At 41.1% G+C, this 21,152-nt stretch overlaps 2 protein-coding genes across 2 annotated transcripts in view; both read right to left on the reverse strand.

Moving 5' to 3' along the window:
* Positions 1–21,152, reverse strand: part of LOC146634681 (protein NLRC3-like) — a 256,953-nt gene that overhangs the window by 133,410 nt on the left and 102,391 nt on the right. The gene's annotated exons all lie outside the window — the stretch shown is intronic.
* Positions 9,869–20,348, reverse strand: LOC146634687 (protein NLRC3-like). The gene is made up of 4 exons (XM_085379146.1): positions 19,932–20,348; positions 19,307–19,535; positions 17,395–19,165; positions 9,869–10,064 (listed from the first exon to the last, which is right to left on the reverse strand). The coding sequence occupies exons 1-4, from the start codon at positions 19,932–19,934 to the stop codon at positions 9,869–9,871; spliced, it is 2,199 nt and encodes a 732-aa protein (XP_085235272.1). The 5' UTR covers positions 19,935–20,348.

Consider the following 21,152-nt stretch of genomic DNA (forward strand, 5'->3'; position numbering starts at 1 on the left):
TGAAATCATTCAGTGTTTCATCATCTGTTCAGAGCTGAAGAAGGTTCAGAATGTAGAAGTTTAGAAAATGGAAACTCCAAACAGCTGACAGAGTTCATACGCCTTTGTCAGGGTCAAATTCAAGCAAGACCATGTGAAAATTAAAACACATCATCCTAGGTGAACTTAAACACCTTTGTTCCCCTTTTGTTAAGACATAGAAAAGTACACCACACAAAAATACTGCAAAAGGAAACGGTCGCCTTATATACATAGTGTATAAACTCAAAATGCACATTTCACTTCAAATTAAGATTAAGGCTTTGAACAGATCACATAGTTCAGTTCAACATATAAGACTTTAAGAATGCACAAGCATCTACTTAAAATCTATTTAATTTATCATCCATGATATTATTTTGTACAATTCCAATGTATTTTGTTCATCTCCCTTAAATAAACAGGCAGTCTTAAAGTATGAAATATTCATATACAAACACATATAAATGTGTGTACTGTCTCAGTGGCTGATAGTACCCCACAGGCCTCAGTGTGAGCTTGAAGACATTTATAATGTTTAAGTAGTTTAATGTCCAGGTGCTGACGATAAACACATTTTGAATGAAAGCCGGGGAACTTTGGTAGCACAGAAACAAGTGGCTATTCTTTGTGACTATATGGATCACTCACAATACCATTATTTCACACAAAGGCACCAAATTAATACTCAAAAAAGCTGCAGCAATACACACAAATATAAACAGTACTTGGTGACAACTTTGCTTTTAGCCTTTAACCCTTCTTGACTACTTTTGATGTGGCCTCTATATTTTACCTTTAAAAACAGTTTATCTTGCCAATCTGTTATTTTCTCATTTTGACCAAATGTATCAGCACAATTTATCTAAATTCAGACAAAATTTAAAATACAAGTAGAAAGTGATATTTTGACTGTAAAAACCACACACATGTTTAACGAATCATCTTCATAACTTGAAATGCAAATAGAGATTGTACATTTTTAAAAATACGCACACGTTTTGCAAACAACAAAGTTATATGGTACTATTTACCAAAAAATGCAGCCAAGGCTCAGACGTTTTTCATATAATCATTTCAAACTATTTACAGAACAATCAGGTGTCAAACAATAGTTTGTGTCACTCTAACACATATGAGAACAGCACAGGGATAAACCTGCAGGTCTGACAGCAGGTGTGTCACTCAGCGTTTACACTGCAATCTGCCTTTGTTGGCTTTAAGGCAGCAACTGTGACGATCACTAGTAGAACTGACACACAAAACAAAACAACAGCTACACACTAAATACACAAGACAACAAACTAACTTGAGACCAAACACGGTAAACGTCACAAATCTCTCACGTATCAAAACTCTCTCTCTCTTTCGCTCACTCGCTCTCTCTTGCCGGTCACTCCTAAAACTTCCCCCTTTTGCTAAACAACCAAATGTCATGTTTCCATATCATTTTTGATTGGTCGACATGGTACATTTTCCCACCTATAGGGCTTTGGAGCGTGATGTCACGGGAGATGGGCCATGCCCCCTTCCGCCATGACAGTAGGCCAGCCAAAGGATACCATTTCAGCTATGGATCGTACGTGTTGTGTTGTCGGTTGCAACGTTAGATCACACGATCGTGAAGGCAAGAAGCTGGATAACGGGCTCTCTTTTCATCGTTTTCCATCCTGGAGGCAACGTGAGGGATCCCATGTATCCGATATTACTAAACAAAGACGTCAGGCTTGGATTGCAGCGGTGAGACGAGCGGATATCGAGTTCTCTGCAATCCCCAGCTTTTTGTTGGTTTGCTCACGGCATTTTCTTTCCGGTGAGTTCTAAATTAATTCATATCACTCTTTAAAGGCTTTTAGTGTTATTTTCAACGTGCTGAGGTCATAGATAATGAGATAAAACATGCTAATGTGTGATGCTGCAGAACCACATCATGTCGACTGAGTAGCTTATGATTTGGCATTATTGCAGGCAAACCAGCACATGAAATGGATGTAACAAATCCAGACTGGGCACCAACACTGCACATGGGGCATGACGACATACCTGTATCAGACTCGGACCGGCACTCAAGGCGTACGCAACGGAAGCGAAAAAGAGCACCCATCGGAGGTAAACAACCCCCCCCCCCCCCCCTCTAAAAACATACTAAATTGCTATCACTGTACACTAATCCGCACATAACTTCCAGATGAATCACACACCTGTCATTGGAATATTGGTGTACATTTACCTTATGTCTAATTTTATCTTACAGGCTTTCGTTATGCAGCTGCAGAGTCTGAAGGTGTGCCCCGTGCAGAAGTGATTGATGAAGATCTGACAGAAGACCAACAGCAAAATCACAATGTCATGGAGGCAGTGGACAGCAGTTGTGTTGGACAAGTGGAGGTTGAGGTACCAGCTGCAAATGTGGATATACTGAAGAAATGTAAACCTTTTAAAATGATGACAGATTACAAACTCTCAGCTGTGTCTGTAATCAAACCTCTGTAACTTTGCTTCACTTCAGCAGCATCAGCTCATGTTCACATGTTGATTCATGGTTTGCTTCAGTTTTTGATGGACTGCAGAATATTTTGAAGGTTATCTGCTATAAAAAGCCAGAACAGGAAAATCTGCTTCATGTGTTTCTGTTTGATCCTCAGTGACTTTGACACAAAGGCCTCTGCTGTGATGATCACACCTCTGATCAAGTCTCACAGTGTCAGCTTTGTTTTTATACATATGGATATGTGCTGATAAATGATCAGAGTTATAATATTTCCCACTGTCTGCTGTGTGCCGTGACCTTTGACCTGCTAAAGACAGTCAGCTGTGGATTATTCATTGTTGTGTCTGATACTTAGAACTGTGAGGAAGAACACTACACAGTTAATCAGGGTCCCCTCTCTCTGAATCAGGAAAGCTGGGCAGGCCGCGTGTGGGCCGCGGGCCATACGTTGAGTCTCACTGTTTGAAATGTGAACATTGTTCTGCTGCAGTCAATGGACTAAACCAGAGAAGAAGAAAACAGACTTTACCATGAAGATCCTCAGTGTGGATCAGTATAATATCAGCCTGATGTCTGCAGTTTAGTGTCAGCACAACTTTCACATCATATTCATCTCAGCACAACTAAAACATGCTGACTGACCCCAGAGTTTCAAGTCCACATCCTGGACTCTCCAGGAAACCACACAGATGCTTCACTCCTGAATCCTGCAGCTTGTTGTTGGAGCTCAGCTCCAGCTGTCTCAGATGGGAGGGGTTGGACTTCAGTGCTGCTGCCAGATAATCACAGCTGATCTCTGACAAACCACAGACCCACAATCTGTATAAAGAATGAAAGATGTAAGTTTATTAGACAAAGTGTGAGCTTGAAATCATTCAGTGTTTCATCATCTGTTCAGAGCTGAAGAAGGTTCAGAATGTAGAAGTTTAGAAAATGGAAACTCCAAACAGCTGACAGAGTTCATACGCCTTTGTCAGGGTCAAATTCAAGCAAGACCATGTGAAAATTAAAACACATCATCCTAGGTGAACTTAAACACCTTTGTTCCCCTTTTGTTAAGACATAGAAAAGTACACCACACAAAAATACTGCAAAAGGAAACGGTCGCCTTATATACATAGTGTATAAACTCAAAATGCACATTTCACTTCAAATTAAGATTAAGGCTTTGAACAGATCACATAGTTCAGTTCAACATATAAGACTTTAAGAATGCACAAGCATCTACTTAAAATCTATTTAATTTATCATCCATGATATTATTTTGTACAATTCCAATGTATTTTGTTCATCTCCCTTAAATAAACAGGCAGTCTTAAAGTATGAAATATTCATATACAAACACATATAAATGTGTGTACTGTCTCAGTGGCTGATAGTACCCCACAGGCCTCAGTGTGAGCTTGAAGACATTTATAATGTTTAAGTAGTTTAATGTGCAGGTGCTGACGATAAACACATTTTGAATGAAAGCCGGGGAACTTTGGTAGCACAGAAACAAGTGGCTATTCTTTGTGACTATATGGATCACTCACAATACCATTATTTCACACAAAGGCACCAAATTAATACTCAAAAAAGCTGCAGCAATACACACAAATATAAACAGTACTTGGTGACAACTTTGCTTTTAGCCTTTAACCCTTCTTGACTACTTTTGATGTGGCCTCTATATTTTACCTTTAAAAACAGTTTATCTTGCCAATCTGTTATTTTCTCATTTTGACCAACTGTATCAGCACAATTTATCTAAATTCAGACAAAATTTAAAATACAAGTAGAAAGTGATATTTTGACTGTAAAAACCACACACATGTTTAACGAATCATCTTCATAACTTGAAATGCAAATAGAGATTGTACATTTTTAAAAATACGCACACGTTTTGCAAACAACAAAGTTATATGGTACTATTTACCAAAAAATGCAGCCAAGGCTCAGACGTTTTTCATATAATCATTTCAAACTATTTACAGAACAATCAGGTGTCAAACAATAGTTTGTGTCACTCTAACACATATGAGAACAGCACAGGGATAAACCTGCAGGTCTGACAGCAGGTGTGTCACTCAGCGTTTACACTGCAATCTGCCTTTGTTGGCTTTAAGGCAGCAACTGTGACGATCACTAGTAGAACTGACACACAAAACAAAACAACAGCTACACACTAAATACACAAGACAACAAACTAACTTGAGACCAAACACGGTAAACGTCACAAATCTCTCACGTATCAAAACTCTCTCTCTCTTTCGCTCACTCGCTCTCTCTTGCCGGTCACTCCTAAAACTTCCCCCTTTTGCTAAACAACCAAATGTCATGTTTCCATATCATTTTTGATTGGTCGACATGGTACATTTTCCCACCTATAGGGCTTTGGAGCGTGATGTCACGGGAGATGGGCCATGCCCCCTTCCGCCATGACAGTAGGCCAGCCAAAGGATACCATTTCAGCTATGGATCGTACGTGTTGTGTTGTCGGTTGCAACGTTAGATCACACGATCGTGAAGGCAAGAAGCTGGATAACGGGCTCTCTTTTCATCGTTTTCCATCCTGGAGGCAACGTGAGGGATCCCATGTATCCGATATTACTAAACAAAGACGTCAGGCTTGGATTGCAGCGGTGAGACGAGCGGATATCGAGTTCTCTGCAATCCCCAGCTTTTTGTTGGTTTGCTCACGGCATTTTCTTTCCGGTGAGTTCTAAATTAATTCATATCACTCTTGAAAGGCTTTTAGTGTTATTTTCAACGTGCTGCGGTCATAGATAATGAGATAAAACATGCTAATGTGTGATGCTGCAGAACCACATCATGTCGACTGAGTAGCTTATGATTTGGCATTATTGCAGGCAAACCAGCATATGAAATGGATGTAACAAATCCAGACTGGGCACCAACACTGCACATGGGGCATGACGACATACCTGTATCAGACTCGGACCGGCACTCAAGGCGTACGCAACGGAAGCGAAAAAGAGCACCCATCGGAGGTAAACAACCCCCCCCTCTAAAAACATACTAAATTGCTATCACTGTACACTAATCCGCACATAACTTCCAGATGAATCACACACCTGTCATTGGAATATTGGTGTACATTTACCTTATGTCTAATTTTATCTTACAGGCTTTCGTTATGCAGCTGCAGAGTCTGAAGGTGTGCCCCGTGCAGAAGTGATTGATGAAGATCTGACAGAAGACCAACAGCAAAATCACAATGTCATGGAGGCAGTGGACAGCAGTTGTGTTGGACAAGTGGAGGTTGAGGTACCAGCTGCAAATGTGGATATACTGAAGAAATGTAAACCTTTCAAAATGATGACAGATTACAAACTCTCAGCTGTGTCTGTAATCAAACCTCTGTAACTTTGCTTCACTTCAGCAGCATCAGCTCATGTTCACATGTTGATTCATGGTTTGCTTCAGTTTTTGATGGACTGCAGAATATTTTGAAGGTTATCTGCTATAAAAAGCCAGAACAGGAAAATCTGCTTCATGTGTTTCTGTTTGATCCTCAGTGACTTTGACACAAAGGCCTCTGCTGTGATGATCACACCTCTGATCAAGTCTCACAGTGTCAGCTTTGTTTTTATACATATGGATATGTGCTGATAAATGATCAGAGTTATAATATTTCCCACTGTCTGCTGTGTGCCGTGACCTTTGACCTGCTAAAGACAGTCAGCTGTGGATTATTCATTGTTGTGTCTGATACTTAGAACTGTGAGGAAGAACACTACACAGTTAATCAGGGTCCCCTCTCTCTGAATCAGGAAAGCTGGGCAGGCCGCGTGTGGGCCGCGGGCCATACGTTGAGTCTCACTGTTTGAAATGTGAACATTGTTCTGCTGCAGTCAATGGACTAAACCAGAGAAGAAGAAAACAGACTTTACCATGAAGATCCTCAGTGTGGATCAGTATAATATCAGCCTGATGTCTGCAGTTTAGTGTCAGCACAACTTTCACATCATATTCATCTCAGCACAACTAAAACATGCTGACTGACCCCAGAGTTTCAAGTCCACATCCTGGACTCTCCAGGAAACCACACAGATGCTTCACTCCTGAATCCTGCAGGTTGTTGTTGGAGCTCAGCTCCAGCTGTCTCAGATGGGAGGGGTTGGACTTCAGTGCTGCTGCCAGATAATCACAGCTGATCTCTGACAAATAACAGTCCCTCAATCTGTATAAAGAATGAAAGATGTAAGTTTATTAGACAAAGTGTGAGCTTGAAATCATTCAGTGTTTCATCATCTGTTCAGAGCTGAAGAAGGTTCAGAATGTAGAAGTTTAGAAAATGGAAACTCCAAACAGCTGACAGAGTTCATACGCCTTTGTCAGGGTCAAATTCAAGCAAGACCATGTGAAAATTAAAACACATCATCCTAGGTGAACTTAAACACCTTTGTTCCCCTTTTGTTAAGACATAGAAAAGTACACCACACAAAAATACTGCAAAAGGAAACGGTCGCCTTATATACATAGTGTATAAACTCAAAATGCACATTTCACTTCAAATTAAGATTAAGGCTTTGAACAGATCACATAGTTCAGTTCAACATATAAGACTTTAAGAATGCACAAGCATCTACTTAAAATCTATTTAATTTATCATCCATGATATTATTTTGTACAATTCCAATGTATTTTGTTCATCTCCCTTAAATAAACAGGCAGTCTTAAAGTATGAAATATTCATATACAAACACATATAAATGTGTGTACTGTCTCAGTGGCTGATAGTACCCCACAGGCCTCAGTGTGAGCTTGAAGACATTTATAATGTTTAAGTAGTTTAATGTGCAGGTGCTGACGATAAACACATTTTGAATGAAAGCCGGGGAACTTTGGTAGCACAGAAACAAGTGGCTATTCTTTGTGACTATATGGATCACTCACAATACCATTATTTCACACAAAGGCACCAAATTAATACTCAAAAAAGCTGCAGCAATACACACAAATATAAACAGTACTTGGTGACAACTTTGCTTTTAGCCTTTAACCCTTCTTGACTACTTTTGATGTGGCCTCTATATTTTACCTTTAAAAACAGTTTATCTTGCCAATCTGTTATTTTCTCATTTTGACCAACTGTATCAGCACAATTTATCTAAATTCAGACAAAATTTAAAATACAAGTAGAAAGTGATATTTTGACTGTAAAAACCACACACATGTTTAACGAATCATCTTCATAACTTGAAATGCAAATAGAGATTGTACACTTTTAAAAATACGCACACGTTTTGCAAACAACAAAGTTATATGGTACTATTTACCAAAAAATGCAGCCAAGGCTCAGACGTTTTTCATATAATCATTTCAAACTATTTACAGAACAATCAGGTGTCAAACAATAGTTTGTGTCACTCTAACACATATGAGAACAGCACAGGGATAAACCTGCAGGTCTGACAGCAGGTGTGTCACTCAGCGTTTACACTGCAATCTGCCTTTGTTGGCTTTAAGGCAGCAACTGTGACGATCACTAGTAGAACTGACACACAAAACAAAACAACAGCTACACACTAAATACACAAGACAACAAACTAACTTGAGACCAAACACGGTAAACGTCACAAATCTCTCACATATCAAAACTCTCTCTCTCTTTCGCTCACTCGCTCTCTCTTGCCGGTCACTCCTAAAACTTCCCCCTTTTGCTAAACAACCAAATGTCATGTTTCCATATCATTTTTGATTGGTCGACATGGTACATTTTCCCACCTATAGGGCTTTGGAGCGTGATGTCACGGGAGATGGGCCATGCCCCCTTCCGCCATGACAGTAGGCCAGCCAAAGGATACCATTTCAGCTATGGATCGTACGTGTTGTGTTGTCGGTTGCAACGTTAGATCACACGATCGTGAAGGCAAGAAGCTGGATAACGGGCTCTCTTTTCATCGTTTTCCGTCCTGGAGGAAACGTGAGGGATCCCATGTATCCGATATTACTAAACAAAGACGTCAGGCTTGGATTGCAGCGGTGAGACGAGGGGATATCGAGTTCTCTGCAATCCCCAGATTTTTGTTGGTTTGCTCACGGCATTTTCTTTCCGGTGAGTTCTAAATTAATTCATATCACTCTTGAAAGGCTTTTAGTGTTATTTTCAACGTGCTGCGGTCATAGATAATGAGATAAAACATGCTAATGTGTGATGCTGCAGAACCACATCATGTCGACTGAGTAGCTTATGATTTGGCATTATTGCAGGCAAACCAGCATATGAAATGGATGTAACAAATCCAGACTGGGCACCAACACTGCACATGGGGCATGACGACATACCTGTATCAGACTCGGACCGGCACTCAAGGCGTACGCAACGGAAGCGAAAAAGAGCACCCATCGGAGGTAAACAACCCCCCCCCCTCTAAAAACATACTAAATTGCTATCACTGTACACTAATCCGCACATAACTTCCAGATGAATCACACACCTGTCATTGGAATATTGGTGTACATTTACCTTATGTCTAATTTTATCTTACAGGCTTTCGTTATGCAGCTGCAGAGTCTGAAGGTGTGCCCCGTGCAGAAGTGATTGATGAAGATCTGACAGAAGACCAACAGCAAAATCACAATGTCATGGAGGCAGTGGACAGCAGTTGTGTTGGACAAGTGGAGGTTGAGGTACCAGCTGCAAATGTGGATATACTGAAGAAATGTAAACCTTTTAAAATGATGACAGATTACAAACTCTCAGCTGTGTCTGTAATCAAACCTCTGTAACTTTGCTTCACTTCAGCAGCATCAGCTCATGTTCACATGTTGATTCATGGTTTGCTTCAGTTTTTGATGGACTGCAGAATATTTTGAAGGTTATCTGCTATAAAAAGCCAGAACAGGAAAATCTGCTTCATGTGTTTCTGTTTGATCCTCAGTGACTTTGACACAAAGGCCTCTGCTGTGATGATCACACCTCTGATCAAGTCTCACAGTGTCAGCTTTGTTTTTATACATATGGATATGTGCTGATAAATGATCAGAATTATAATATTTCCCACTGCCTGCTGTGTGCAGTGACCTTTGACCTGCTAAAGACAGTCAGCTGTGGATTATTCATTGTTGTGTCTGATACTTAGAACTGTGAGGAAGAACACTACACAGTTAATCAGGGTCCCCTCTCTCTGAATCAGGAAAGGTGGGCAGGCCGCGTGTGGGCCGCGGGCCATACGTTGAGTCTCACTGTTTGAAATGTGAACATTGTTCTGCTGCAGTCAATGGACTAAACCAGAGAAGAAGAAAACAGACTTTACCATGAAGATCCTCAGTGTGGATCAGTATAATATCAGCCTGATGTCTGCAGTTTAGTGTCAGCACAACTTTCACATCATATTCATCTCAGCACAACTAAAACATGCTGACTGACCCCAGAGTTTCAAGTCCACATCCTGGACTCTCCAGGAAATCACACAGATGCTTCACTCCTGAATCCTGCAGCTTGTTGTTGGAGCTCAGGTCCAGCTGTCTCAGATGGGAGGGGTTGGACTTCAGTGCTGCTGCCAGATAATCACAGCTGATCTCTGACAAACCACAGTCCCTCAATCTGTATAAAGAATGAAAGATGTAAGTTTATTAGACAAAGTGTGAGCTTGAAATCATTCAGTGTTTCATCATCTGTTCAGAGCTGAAGAAGGTTCAGAATGTAGAAGTTTAGAAAATGGAAACTCCAAACAGCTGAAGCCAACAGGAAGCAGCTTCAAACAAACACAACAAGAGAAAAAACTCTGAATGTTTCACATGAAAGTCGTACATTTATCATAAAAACAGGACAAAGACTTGAAAAAGTCGTGTTTTTCCTTCCAGGAACCACAAGGCTTCACTTTTAAAGGTGAAGTGTGAAAGAAATGGACATATTTGAAGTCCAACACCTTTTTCCAGTCACATTATTAAAGCAGACAAACTACAAGCTCATTTTCATTCCAACAAGTCATCTTCTGACCTGGACTAACAACACTGGTCTCTATGTGCAGCTGGCTGTGAGACCAGTGCTCAGGGAGCGTCTACAAAGTGCAACACTGAAAGAACATCACACACTAGCTGTGTCCCAAAACGTCGGCTGCATCCTTCGGAGGACCCGGTATTCGCGGCCTACGTGGGCCGGGTCCTTCAAAGACCGAAAAGGCTGGAAGTGCGAGGCTGTGAAATGGGACGGTCTAGCCTTCAGATTTGCGTCACCGCTGTGTCGGTGGAGTTTAATAAACTCGGCCGTCTGCTCCTTGCTATCTAAAATATAACAGGACACTGGCGTAAATTCTCCACCGTCTCACACTTCTGTTTAATCAGTTTCCTGTTTAACGTTTATTCAGCTGTGTGAAAATCCCGGAGGAACTTTGATCTCAGCCAAACCGATTTACTCCGGAACAAATAAAACACAGAAAAAAGGCAAACAATTACATTTTTAAGTTATCCGAGTGACTTATATATCGTGTTTCACCTGAGTAGCGAAAGAGCGGGGTCTGAAAACGATGAAGCCGGGCGTCCGCTGCTCTCGCCGGCTGGAGTGACCATTGAACCCCCCGGCTTGCTAGCGAGCGGGTGGGGAACAGACGTCTCCGAAAACGTCGGCACACTTTTGCAAATATGCGATGTCTTGATAAACCAAGCAGATATTTGAAGTTTACACAGCTACTTTCTCGCCTGAAAATATGTTAAAAGTTTATTTTGTGACCCAGAAAGATTAATAAGAGTAATTTGAAAACTTAGTAGCAGCCGCCATTGTTGGCAGCTGAAATTTGGCTGGGCCGCGCTATGAATTCTGGGATATGGTGGGCCACGAAGGACACACCCGACGAATCCTTCAAATTCGGGGAAATTAAGGACGCATTTGTCGGCCACATTTGAAGGAGTCGACAAATACGGACAGCCTTCATCGCCTGGCTGTGACGTAATCGGCCTTCAAATGCAGCCTCTGGAGGATGCAGCCGACGTTTTGGGACACAGCTACTAATTTGCTTCCATCATCCAACCTGAAGAGGAAACAGAGACGCCTCCCCTTCAAAGTAAAAGCTGCTCCTTTTGGACACAGTATCAAAGAAAGTCTACAGTATAACATAGAAAAGACAGAACAAAGTTTTGGTTGTTTTTAAATTGTGCAGAAATGAAACTACACTAAGCTCAATTATGTGACAGACATTTCATCCCATGTCAGTTTGGCCTCATCCTGGGCCGGATTATCCAGCACACACTCTGACCACAGGTCCATGTTGAGCAGGATGAGCTGCTGGCTAATCTGGAGGCTGTAGCAGCAGCTCACAGTCACAGTGGGTTTCCACTCATGAAAAAGCTCTGGCTGCTTCATTTCTCATCTCATATCAGAGACTTTAAAGCTTCACTGAAGCTGTACTGTGATGCTTCCATATTCCAGTGAGGCCTCCATAATGATTTCAGCTGTTCTGTACACACACTGTGTGCCCTGTATGGCTCAAAGTCTCTGCAGCCTGTTTTTATCTGCTATCATCAGATCTTCATCATCCTCATTCACATCCCTCACACACTCTACAGCCTCATCAGCACTGACTTCATCTTCACTGACTGATGGAGCACAACATGAACCTGTGGAGGCTGAAACACTGTCCTGTCAAACATCTCCCCGTCACCACTCCACTTCTGTCAGCCTTTAAATGAACCCTGCTCAAGTCTGTCACTTCTGTTTGGAGCCAAAAGAGGTTAAAGATTACGCCACTACATTCTTGTCTAGAAAATATTAAAGTGTATTTGGTGACACACAAAAAAGGGTAAAAGTATAGTTTGGGTCCACACATGTCCAAACCCTGGTGTGTAGGCCTACTTAGTATTGAGAAAAGCCCACTAAAAGAACGCCCACCAGACCAAAGCAATGGTGTTGACTTGATCAGCATTAACCCCGCCCCCTGACTTTGATGGGTGAAGCTGACAAATAAAATGTATTTATGAACAGCGATGCAGGGCCAGGAGTAGCAACGTGAATTAAATAAATACATCATTAAATAATTCATTAAATGTGTCAGTAAAATAATTAAAATAGAAAACAAACCAACAAAATATGTAATTAACTAATTTGAATTGTACATAAATACTTAATGAATTATTTTAAATGAAATTAACCGATAATTCATTGTGATTTTGTTTTGTGTTTTGATGAGCTAATAATCAGCTCTCTTTTTCTCATTGTTGTTCTAAGCCGCTTATCCAAAGGTAAGGCACTACCTGTTGAATTATTTCCAAAGTGTGCCAAATTGGACATTACAAATTAAAGTCTACTCACTGAAATTACTGGGGAATGTCTGCTTTGATTTTGATGAGAATCTCATGACAGTACTGAGGATTTAATGCAGTTGGACTGCTAAAAATGATTGAATGCGGTTGGACCGCTAAAGGATTTAATACGGTTGGACCGTGGAAAGCAGTTGGACTGCTGAGTGATTTTAGTATATTAGGGAATTTGGTTATTGTTTGGGGTGGAGCCCGTATTGGTTATAAGGTTGGACCTGCTTCAGTCTTACACTTTTTTGGCTGTTTTACTGTTGTTCCAAAGTATTATAAATTATTCAAGAACGTCAGTTGGACTGATAGGAAGCGCAGTGCTCAGAGGTAACGCTTGCCAATGCCAAGGACGCTTAGGCATTGTCCTCGAAGAGGGATAGTCAGTTGGTCACTGTGGAGCTTGGGGCACTCCAGAATAACTAGGAGTTAGAGTCTCCTTACCGTTTGGAACGGTAGTCTGCGCTTTTTTGGCCAGCAGAAGTTGGACTTCGGGCGTGTAACTTTAACTTAAAACTTCGGGGTAAGCCTTGGCTGTGAAATGCCAAAAATAGAGCTTCAGGCAAAGTTTGGGTTGGTTGACGCTTTTAAATTGAGTTAGGGATTTTAGAGATGAGGCCAGAAACTGTTGGACAGATACTGGTTAATTGATCACAAAAAAGTTGGACTTTATCGGTTGGACCGTTAACTTAAATTTGTCGAAATTGTTTAGGCGCTAAAGCTGACAGATGTGACAGTGGTTGTAAATATAAGACGTCTTTGTAATATAAAATAAGAGATCTCTGTGTGAAAGGAGTCTGAGGCAGTGCTGGAGCTATTTTTAGACTGTGTGTGTGTGAGTGTGAAAATGCAAATTAGTCAGCAGTGAACTGTTTAAACCACAGTTGGTTTTACAAATACTGCTGCAAACATTGTTGAGTGTGTGTTTAAGACGCCATTTATGTTCATTAGAGGGCTATAAATAAAGTTTTGAGTTGCCGTAGTGGATGTATAGTAATTGACTGAGTTTTGATATATAAATATAGTGAGTGCACTGTATATATTTAAGACTAACATATTACTTTTAGGAGTAACCTCTCATCAGCAATAAATGCTGGTGTGTTTTATTTTTTCTATTCTATGTGTGTGCTGTGAGAATTAATAGAGGTTTCAATTGTTTTCTTTGACTTGCTCTTTCTGATTATGAAAGGCATGTCTGAAATACTCTTAGGAAAGCATGTTGTGAGTATATTCCTCAACTCTTGTCACAGTTTAAGTGTGTGAATGCTGTGAGTAGCAGGCTTTGAGTGATTGGGTGTGATTTGTACAAAATAATAAATAATAATAACACTATGAAAGTTGATAGTAGAGTGAGTGCAGAAGTGGAAGTGTGAGAGAAAAGGCGGTGTGTGTGTGAGACGATCTGACAAACGCAAAGAATTTAGTATATTTAGAAGTGTGTGCGTGAAATAAGGGTGAATTGTTTTAGATCAAGACTTAGTAAAACAAGAGTTTTATTAGCCTGTAAAAAAAACAAAACAGGAGAGATAGAAACAGAAAATATGGTTCTGAGCAGCTGCAAGGTTGACAGGAAATGGTGTGTGTGACAGGAACTTTGCATGCCCATAAAAGGAACTGACTGTGACAAGTGAGCACACAGAGAGAGAAACATACGAGTTAAACTCCAGGCAGATGAAGCAAATGGAGGTTTTAAGAAAAGAAATGAAAAGGATATTAATTGTATGCTTTAGTGTGTCAATACAGGTGGACTTCTTTCAACCTAGAATCTTGAGTACAAAACCATTGATTAACAGAATTGGGAGGAAAACAGGCCAGATTTTGGCTTAAAATTTTACAGCTTGACCTCCCACTTGTCCCGATCCTGAGAAGAAGCTCATAGGACAGTTAATCTCCTGATGAAGACCGACAGAACATCGTGGACTTCAAGAATTAACAGCAGGCAAAAGACAGTGCAACTGAAACTACACTGACGATACCAGCAGCAGCAGCATGGAAGAAAAGCACGTGATGGAAAATGCACGGTGAACTGCAGGCTGGTAAGAACAGTGTGACATAACTGTTTAAAGACACTGAATGGGATATTTTGCCAGGCTGGGATTTAATCTAAAAGGAAAATACTGAAAAGAGCAACGGAGAAGAAACAGAGAAGAAACAGACTGTGTTTGCTGGGGATCACAAGACAACAAAGGACACTAAGAGAAGGGCACAGGGGCCAGTGGGAAGGTGAAGCCCAGACGAGTTCGACTGCGAGAATAGAGGGTACAATTGGGTTGAAATTGAAGCCGGAACTCAGGATGGTTTAGGGATGTCCACGTCACAAACAAAGAGGTAAACAAAAAGAAGATAAAATAAAGAGAGAAAATAACTGACAATTACATTAATGAATAGAAGACACACATACAGATATTACATAGATTTATTTTTAGGATAAAGGGGAGAGCTTATACATAGAAATGACTTTTTATACATATTGCATTTTGTGCCTTTAAGGGAGTTGTGGCTAAATTCGTCTCTTGAGGGTCACGAGCCTTTGGCTAGCGCTATGATTAGCCAATCTACTGTGAGGATGATATGAGTTATTGAAGGATTGCACACGCTTACAGACATATAGAGTCCATAAACACACATGACAGTATTGATTCCAGGCAAAAGGCCTCAAATTAATTTAGCGTTTAACTGAACTTGAGCTGGCCCTGTAACAAGTGACAGAAAAGAGGAACTGAATAGGAGTTTCTTGCTTTAGAGAAGGACCAAAGGAAGGAAAGCATATATTTTGGTTAAGTCTGATAAACTAGAATGAGAAGGTATTGTTACATCAAAGGAGCAAGATGAAATAAAAAGGCTGTACCAAAAACAGGCTATAACATAGGAAATGTGAGTTTTAAAATGAAGTTAGTGTTAACACACAGGAGTTGTTTCAAGGCAGCGTTTAGCTGTGATAAAATGTATGCAGGAGTAATTGCTTATATGTTTAAACTTAATTGATTAAAGTGGTTGTTTTTTTTGGATCTTTTAGTAGAATAGGCGCTTATAATGATTTTCTTGTGAAAGGAGATTCTAGGTCAGAGTGGAGGCCTTGCAGCAGCGAGAGTTCTGTGTACAGGATGTTGATGATTAGATAAGGCAAGCGACAGGAAACGCATGCAGGGACGTGAAAGCAGCGTTTTAAGAGTTTTAAAATGATGAGTAACGTTGAAGAATATATATAAATACAAGTCAATAAGTCAAGAAGATAATTAGGATCAGGCTTTTGATTAAAGAGTCCCAAAGATGATAAGTTAGGGAGGTGCAGGAAAAGGTGTTTTGTTTGCTTTACAGAAGATCTCGGCGACCACAGGGGGGTGAGGTTCCTGGAGGCCCGAGGCATGATGGACCACAAGAGAGGGACGCAGAAAAAACCTAATCTTACGCATGGAGTGTTCTCGAGGGGGAGCTGGTGTTTATTACTGGACCACTTAGATGACATGAGGTTGTCTGATTTGCTGAGCCAGAGGACGGCTAGAGAGGGTCAGAGCGGGAGTGGTGACCCCGATGTCCATGATGCCATGGATGGACATGGAAGCAGCTGAGTGGGCCGAGGAGTGACCCAACACAATGTATTGTGACCTCTGGTGTTCCAGAGGTCGAGAGAGGGAGTATTGAGATTGGAGAGATATTTTGCTGCTATTGTTAATAATCATCATCATTACCATTGCATTAATAATATAATCTACAGAATTGATATTGCATTCAGATGTTTAAACAGTGTGTGTCTTTCAGAAAGACTAAGTTGCAGGCTGACAGGAAGTTGCAGGTTTGAAGAGTGTGCCTTTTGCAGAACTGAAACCGAAAGCAGAGTCTAAGTGTAGGTTATTTTGAGGAGCCTTTAAGGACGAGACACACACTTAGTTAAAGAGAATCATTTATAGGTGGAAGTTTAATCATGTTTTGCTCGGGGTTGCAAAAGAGCAGTTTGTCGCAGAACTGCTGCTGATGTGTCAAGATGATAAGCGAGCATCCGGCAGTGACAGGAAGTACCTGCCATGAAGATAGGAGATAATGTTCTTTTAAACTGTGTTAAAAGTCATTGTGGTTTTGATTTGACGTATGCATATATTCTGTTTGCGACGTATGAGAGGGCGTCATTAAATTCAAGCCCTGATGGTATAAAATATCTGTTTATGCTTTGATTAAGTCGGAGATCAGCCCGGTCTGCGAACGGAGCTGGTCTTCCCACGCGTGTATTTCATTAAAATCGTTTGACCAAGTTCTGGACCATGGTTGTTTGTACTCTCCTTCCCCAATATTTGAACCTTAACATTAGTTTACTCAAAATAATTTTAAGACATCAATATTAAAGGTTAAGTTATGATAATGAATACATGCAACTATAACTGATGACATAAGAATTTGGATTTTTTAAGCTAAAGCAAAGGTGCTGACTCACTTGGCATGTTACTCTCAAATCCTCCCTAATAACAAGAACATAATTACACTTTAGCCACAAGAGGGCAGCAGCATTAATACAAGTCACGTGTATATAAAAGTACAGTGATTATATTACAGTGATTTTGACAAAAACAAAACAGAAGTTGATGCAGTGTGTTTTTCATAACATACCAACCAAATTAAATAATAAAAACTTTATAACTTACAGAACTTTTTTAGAGACTTTGACCACTGGCAGCAGCCTCAGAAGAGCCTCCTCTGAAGCAAAGTATTTCTGCAGGTCAAACACATCCAGATCTTTTTCTGATGACAGTAAGATGAAGACCAGAGCTGACCACTGAGCAGGAGACAGTTTATCTGTGGAGAGACGTCCTGATCTCAGGGACTGTTGGATCTCCTCCAGTAGAGAACGATCATTCAGTTCATTCAGACAGTGAAACAGATTGATGCTTTTCTCTGCAGACAGATTCTCACTGAGCTTCTCCTTGATGTACTGAACTGCTTCTTGATTGGTCTTTGAGCTACTTCCTGTTTGTGTCATGAGGCCTTGCAAACGAGTTTGATTAGTCTTCAGACCCAAGAGAAAACGAAGGAACAAGTCCAGGTGTCCATTGGGGCTCTGTAAGGCCTTGTCCACAGCACACTGGTAGAAGTATTTCTCTATCTGAGAGCTTGTTTGTTGCTCTTCCAGCAGATTGAGTCCAGAGTTGATGAAGGTCAGGTGGACATGAAGAGCAGCCAGAAACTCCTGAACACTGAGATGAACAAAGCAGAACACCTTGTTCTGGTACAGTTGTTTCTCCTCTTTAAAGATCTGTGTGAACACTCCTGAGTACACTGAGGCTGCTCTGATATCGATGCCACACTCTGTCAGGTCTGGTTCATAGAAGATCAGGTTTCCTTTCTGCAGCTGATCAAAAGCCAGTTTTCCCAGAGACTCAATCATCTTCCTGCTCTCTGGACTCCAGTGTGGATCTGTCTCAGCTCCTCCATCATATTTGATCCTCTTCACTTTGGCCTGAACCACCAGGAAGTGGATGTACATCTCAGTCAGGGTGTTGGGCAGCTCTGCTCCCTCTCTGGTTTCCAGCACATCCTCCAGAACTGTAGCAGTGATCCAGCAGAAGACTGGGATGTGACACATGATGTGGAGGCTTCGAGCTTTCTTGATGTGGGAGATGATCCTGCTGGCCTGCTCCTCATCTCTGAATCTCTTCCTGAAGTACTCCTCCTTCTGTGGGTCAGTGAACCCTCTGACCTCTGTCACCATGTCGACACACCAAGGAGGGATCTGATTGGCTGCTGCAGGTCTTGTTGTTATCCAAAGGCGAGCAGAAGGGAGCAGGTTCCCTCTGATGAGGTTTGTCAGCAGCTCATCCAATGAGGTGGACTTTCTTGTTTCTGTCAGGATTTTAGTTTTGTTGAAGTCCAAATTAAGTCGACACTCATCCAGACCATCAAGTATGAACACAACCTGGAAGTCTTCAAGCCTGCAGATTCCTGATTCGTTAGTTTGATTAAAGAAGTGATGAACAAGTTCCACCAAGCTGAACTTTTCCTCTTTCAGCACATTCAGCTCTCTGAAAGTGAATGGAAATATGAACTGGATGTCCTGGTTGGCTTTGTCTTCAGCCCAGTCCAGGCTGTATTTCTGTGTTAAGACTGTTTTCCCAATGCCAGCCACTCCCTTTGTCAGCACTGTTCTGATTGGTTCGTCTCTTCCAGGTGAGGCTTTAAAGATGTCTTCTTGTCTGATTGTTGTTTCTGGTCTGTCTGGTTTCCTGGATGCTGTTTCAATCTGTCTGACCTCATGTTCCTCATTGACCTCTGCAGTCCCTCCCTCTGTGATGTAGAGCTCTGTGTAGATCTGATTCAGGAGGGTTGGGCTTCCTGCTTTAGCGATGCCCTCAAACACACACTGGAACTTCTTCTTCAGTTGGGCTTTAAGTTCTCGTTTACAGAGTGGAGCAAATATTTCTGAAGGTAAGAAATTCAGAAACAAATATTATATAATAAATATCATAGCCTTTCAGTACCCTGAAAGGATGAATGTCTCTTGGTCCATTTCTTGAGCTATTAGGAAAGATCAATATTCAGTCTTTAGAGAAATTCTCTTACTGCTCTGCAGATGGTCAGCCATCTCATGCTGCTTAAGTCTCCTCAAGAAGTGGAGTGTGATCTTCAGAAATGCTTCTCTGCAGCTCTTTCTTTCATCTTCATCCTCACCTTCAAACATCTCCTCATCCTCCATCTGGCTCTTTAAAGTTTCTGGGTGATCTGGACTCAGAAGTTTCTGGATCTTCTTCAGCTCGTTCTTCACAAACATGGTGATGTTGTCCTCCAGCCGCTGGAAAAGAAGACTATATGAATTACCCAGTGGTAAATGGACTGGTTCTTATATAGCTCTCTTTCATACTCTGTGCACACAAAGCATTTATACAACATGCCTCATTCAACCAAGCACATTGTTCTATGCTTAAATACTTTCTTTCACACTCTGATGGATGTATCAGAGGGCAGCTTGGGTTTAGTACGTTACCCAGTACATTTGCCAGCCAGGGTTTGATTCACAAACCTAACTAGTAGCTGACCTGCTCCCCTCCTGAGCTACAGTCACCCCAATCTGACTGAAATCATGGAGCCCAAACTCTGACTTATGTTGGACACACTGACAATCCTCTGGTCCACAAAGTGCAGCATAGAGGTGACTGAAAAGAACAAATGTAAACGTAGTACTACAAACCATAACCACAGAGTCCAGGTGTGTTTGATGTTGCTGTGCAGACTGACCAGTGGAAACCTCTGCTCTCTGCTGGTCCACTCTGTGGAGGAGTAATGTATAATTAGCTCATGTTATGTCTGTCCACACACAGACACAAGCTAAAGGTCCATGAAGTGATGTTTGGATGGGTTCAGTCAATCAGATGACTGTCATGGTGGAGCTTTGCTAGTCCTGCTGATCCCACTGAGAATTAACAACTCAGTTTCCAGATGTCTGTAGTTTTCTGCTCAGTTTCTTTAGTCCCAACAGCTCTTACCATCTCCTGCATAAAGCTTTCCCTCCATGCTCAGATGCCCTGGAACAAGGTGCTCTCTTTATATCAGTGACTGGTTTAAAGGGACAACTTGCAGTGCTCGCCAAACTTTGTGTCAGCAAAAGTAGTTCTAATGTTTCTTACATTTTTACATTTTTACATTTTTACACACACAAATCAATGAACGCAAAAACATAAACTTTCCAGATATTTTGTTTTACAATGTTACAAATCTCAGTTCACAACTACACAGTCTGATTTACAAGTACAAAATATTTATGACCACAGTTTGAGCCGATGTATGTCCCGAGTCTGTGGACTCAGTGGTTTTGTTTTGATTGTTCTTGTCTTTTGTTACAATTTCATTCTGATTAAGATTTTCTAGTTCTGAGGTTTTGGTTTCTGTGTTCCCTCTGTACTGTGTTAGTATTGTGTCTCTGTGTTCACTTCCTGTTTTATTTTGACAGTGCCATGTCCTACGTTAGTGTGTCTACTTTTGCTTCCCCTTGTCTGGTTATGTCCAATGAATCCTGCTGTGTCTCCCTTTTCTCATTCCCTGATGGCTCTTTTGTGTATATGAGCCCTTTGTTTTCTCCTGCTTGTTGCTGGTTCGTCTGTGTTGTCTCCCCTTGTCTCCGTTTAAGGTTTCAGGTTAGTTTTGTAGTTTTTTCAGTAGAGGTTATCTTAGCTTCTGCACAGGCCATCTCCACTGCACTTCACCGTTTCAATAAAGCTCACTCACTTCACAGCAGTGTCTGCATCTTGGGTCCTTTATTAAATTCAACATGGCTCGCCCCGCTAGCCGTGACATAAGATGTGAAAACAATATCCAAAAAACATGAGGGACAAACAGGGAATAGTTTTAAGGTGCAGGGCCAACAAACTGAGTCTAGCCATGAACTCAGAGTTGATTGAATTAGCATTTTGAA

This window comes from Diplotaxodon limnothrissa, linkage group LG3, assembly GCF_057381915.1.
Source record: "Diplotaxodon limnothrissa isolate DT_005_m linkage group LG3, D_limnothrissa_male_GT1.1, whole genome shotgun sequence".
Classification (NCBI taxonomy): Eukaryota; Metazoa; Chordata; class Actinopteri; order Cichliformes; family Cichlidae; genus Diplotaxodon; species Diplotaxodon limnothrissa.

Excerpts from the sequence above, each read along its gene's own strand:
- LOC146634687 (XM_085379146.1), bottom strand. Across the intron at positions 19,166-19,306 it reads GGCTGACCATCTGCAGAGCA|AAATATTTGCTCCACTCTGT; the intron begins GTAAGAGAATTT and ends TCTTACCTTCAG. Across the intron at positions 10,065-17,394 it reads AAAGTCTCTAAAAAAGTTCT|ATTGAGGGACTGTGGTTTGT; the intron begins GTAAGTTATAAA and ends TTCTTTATACAG.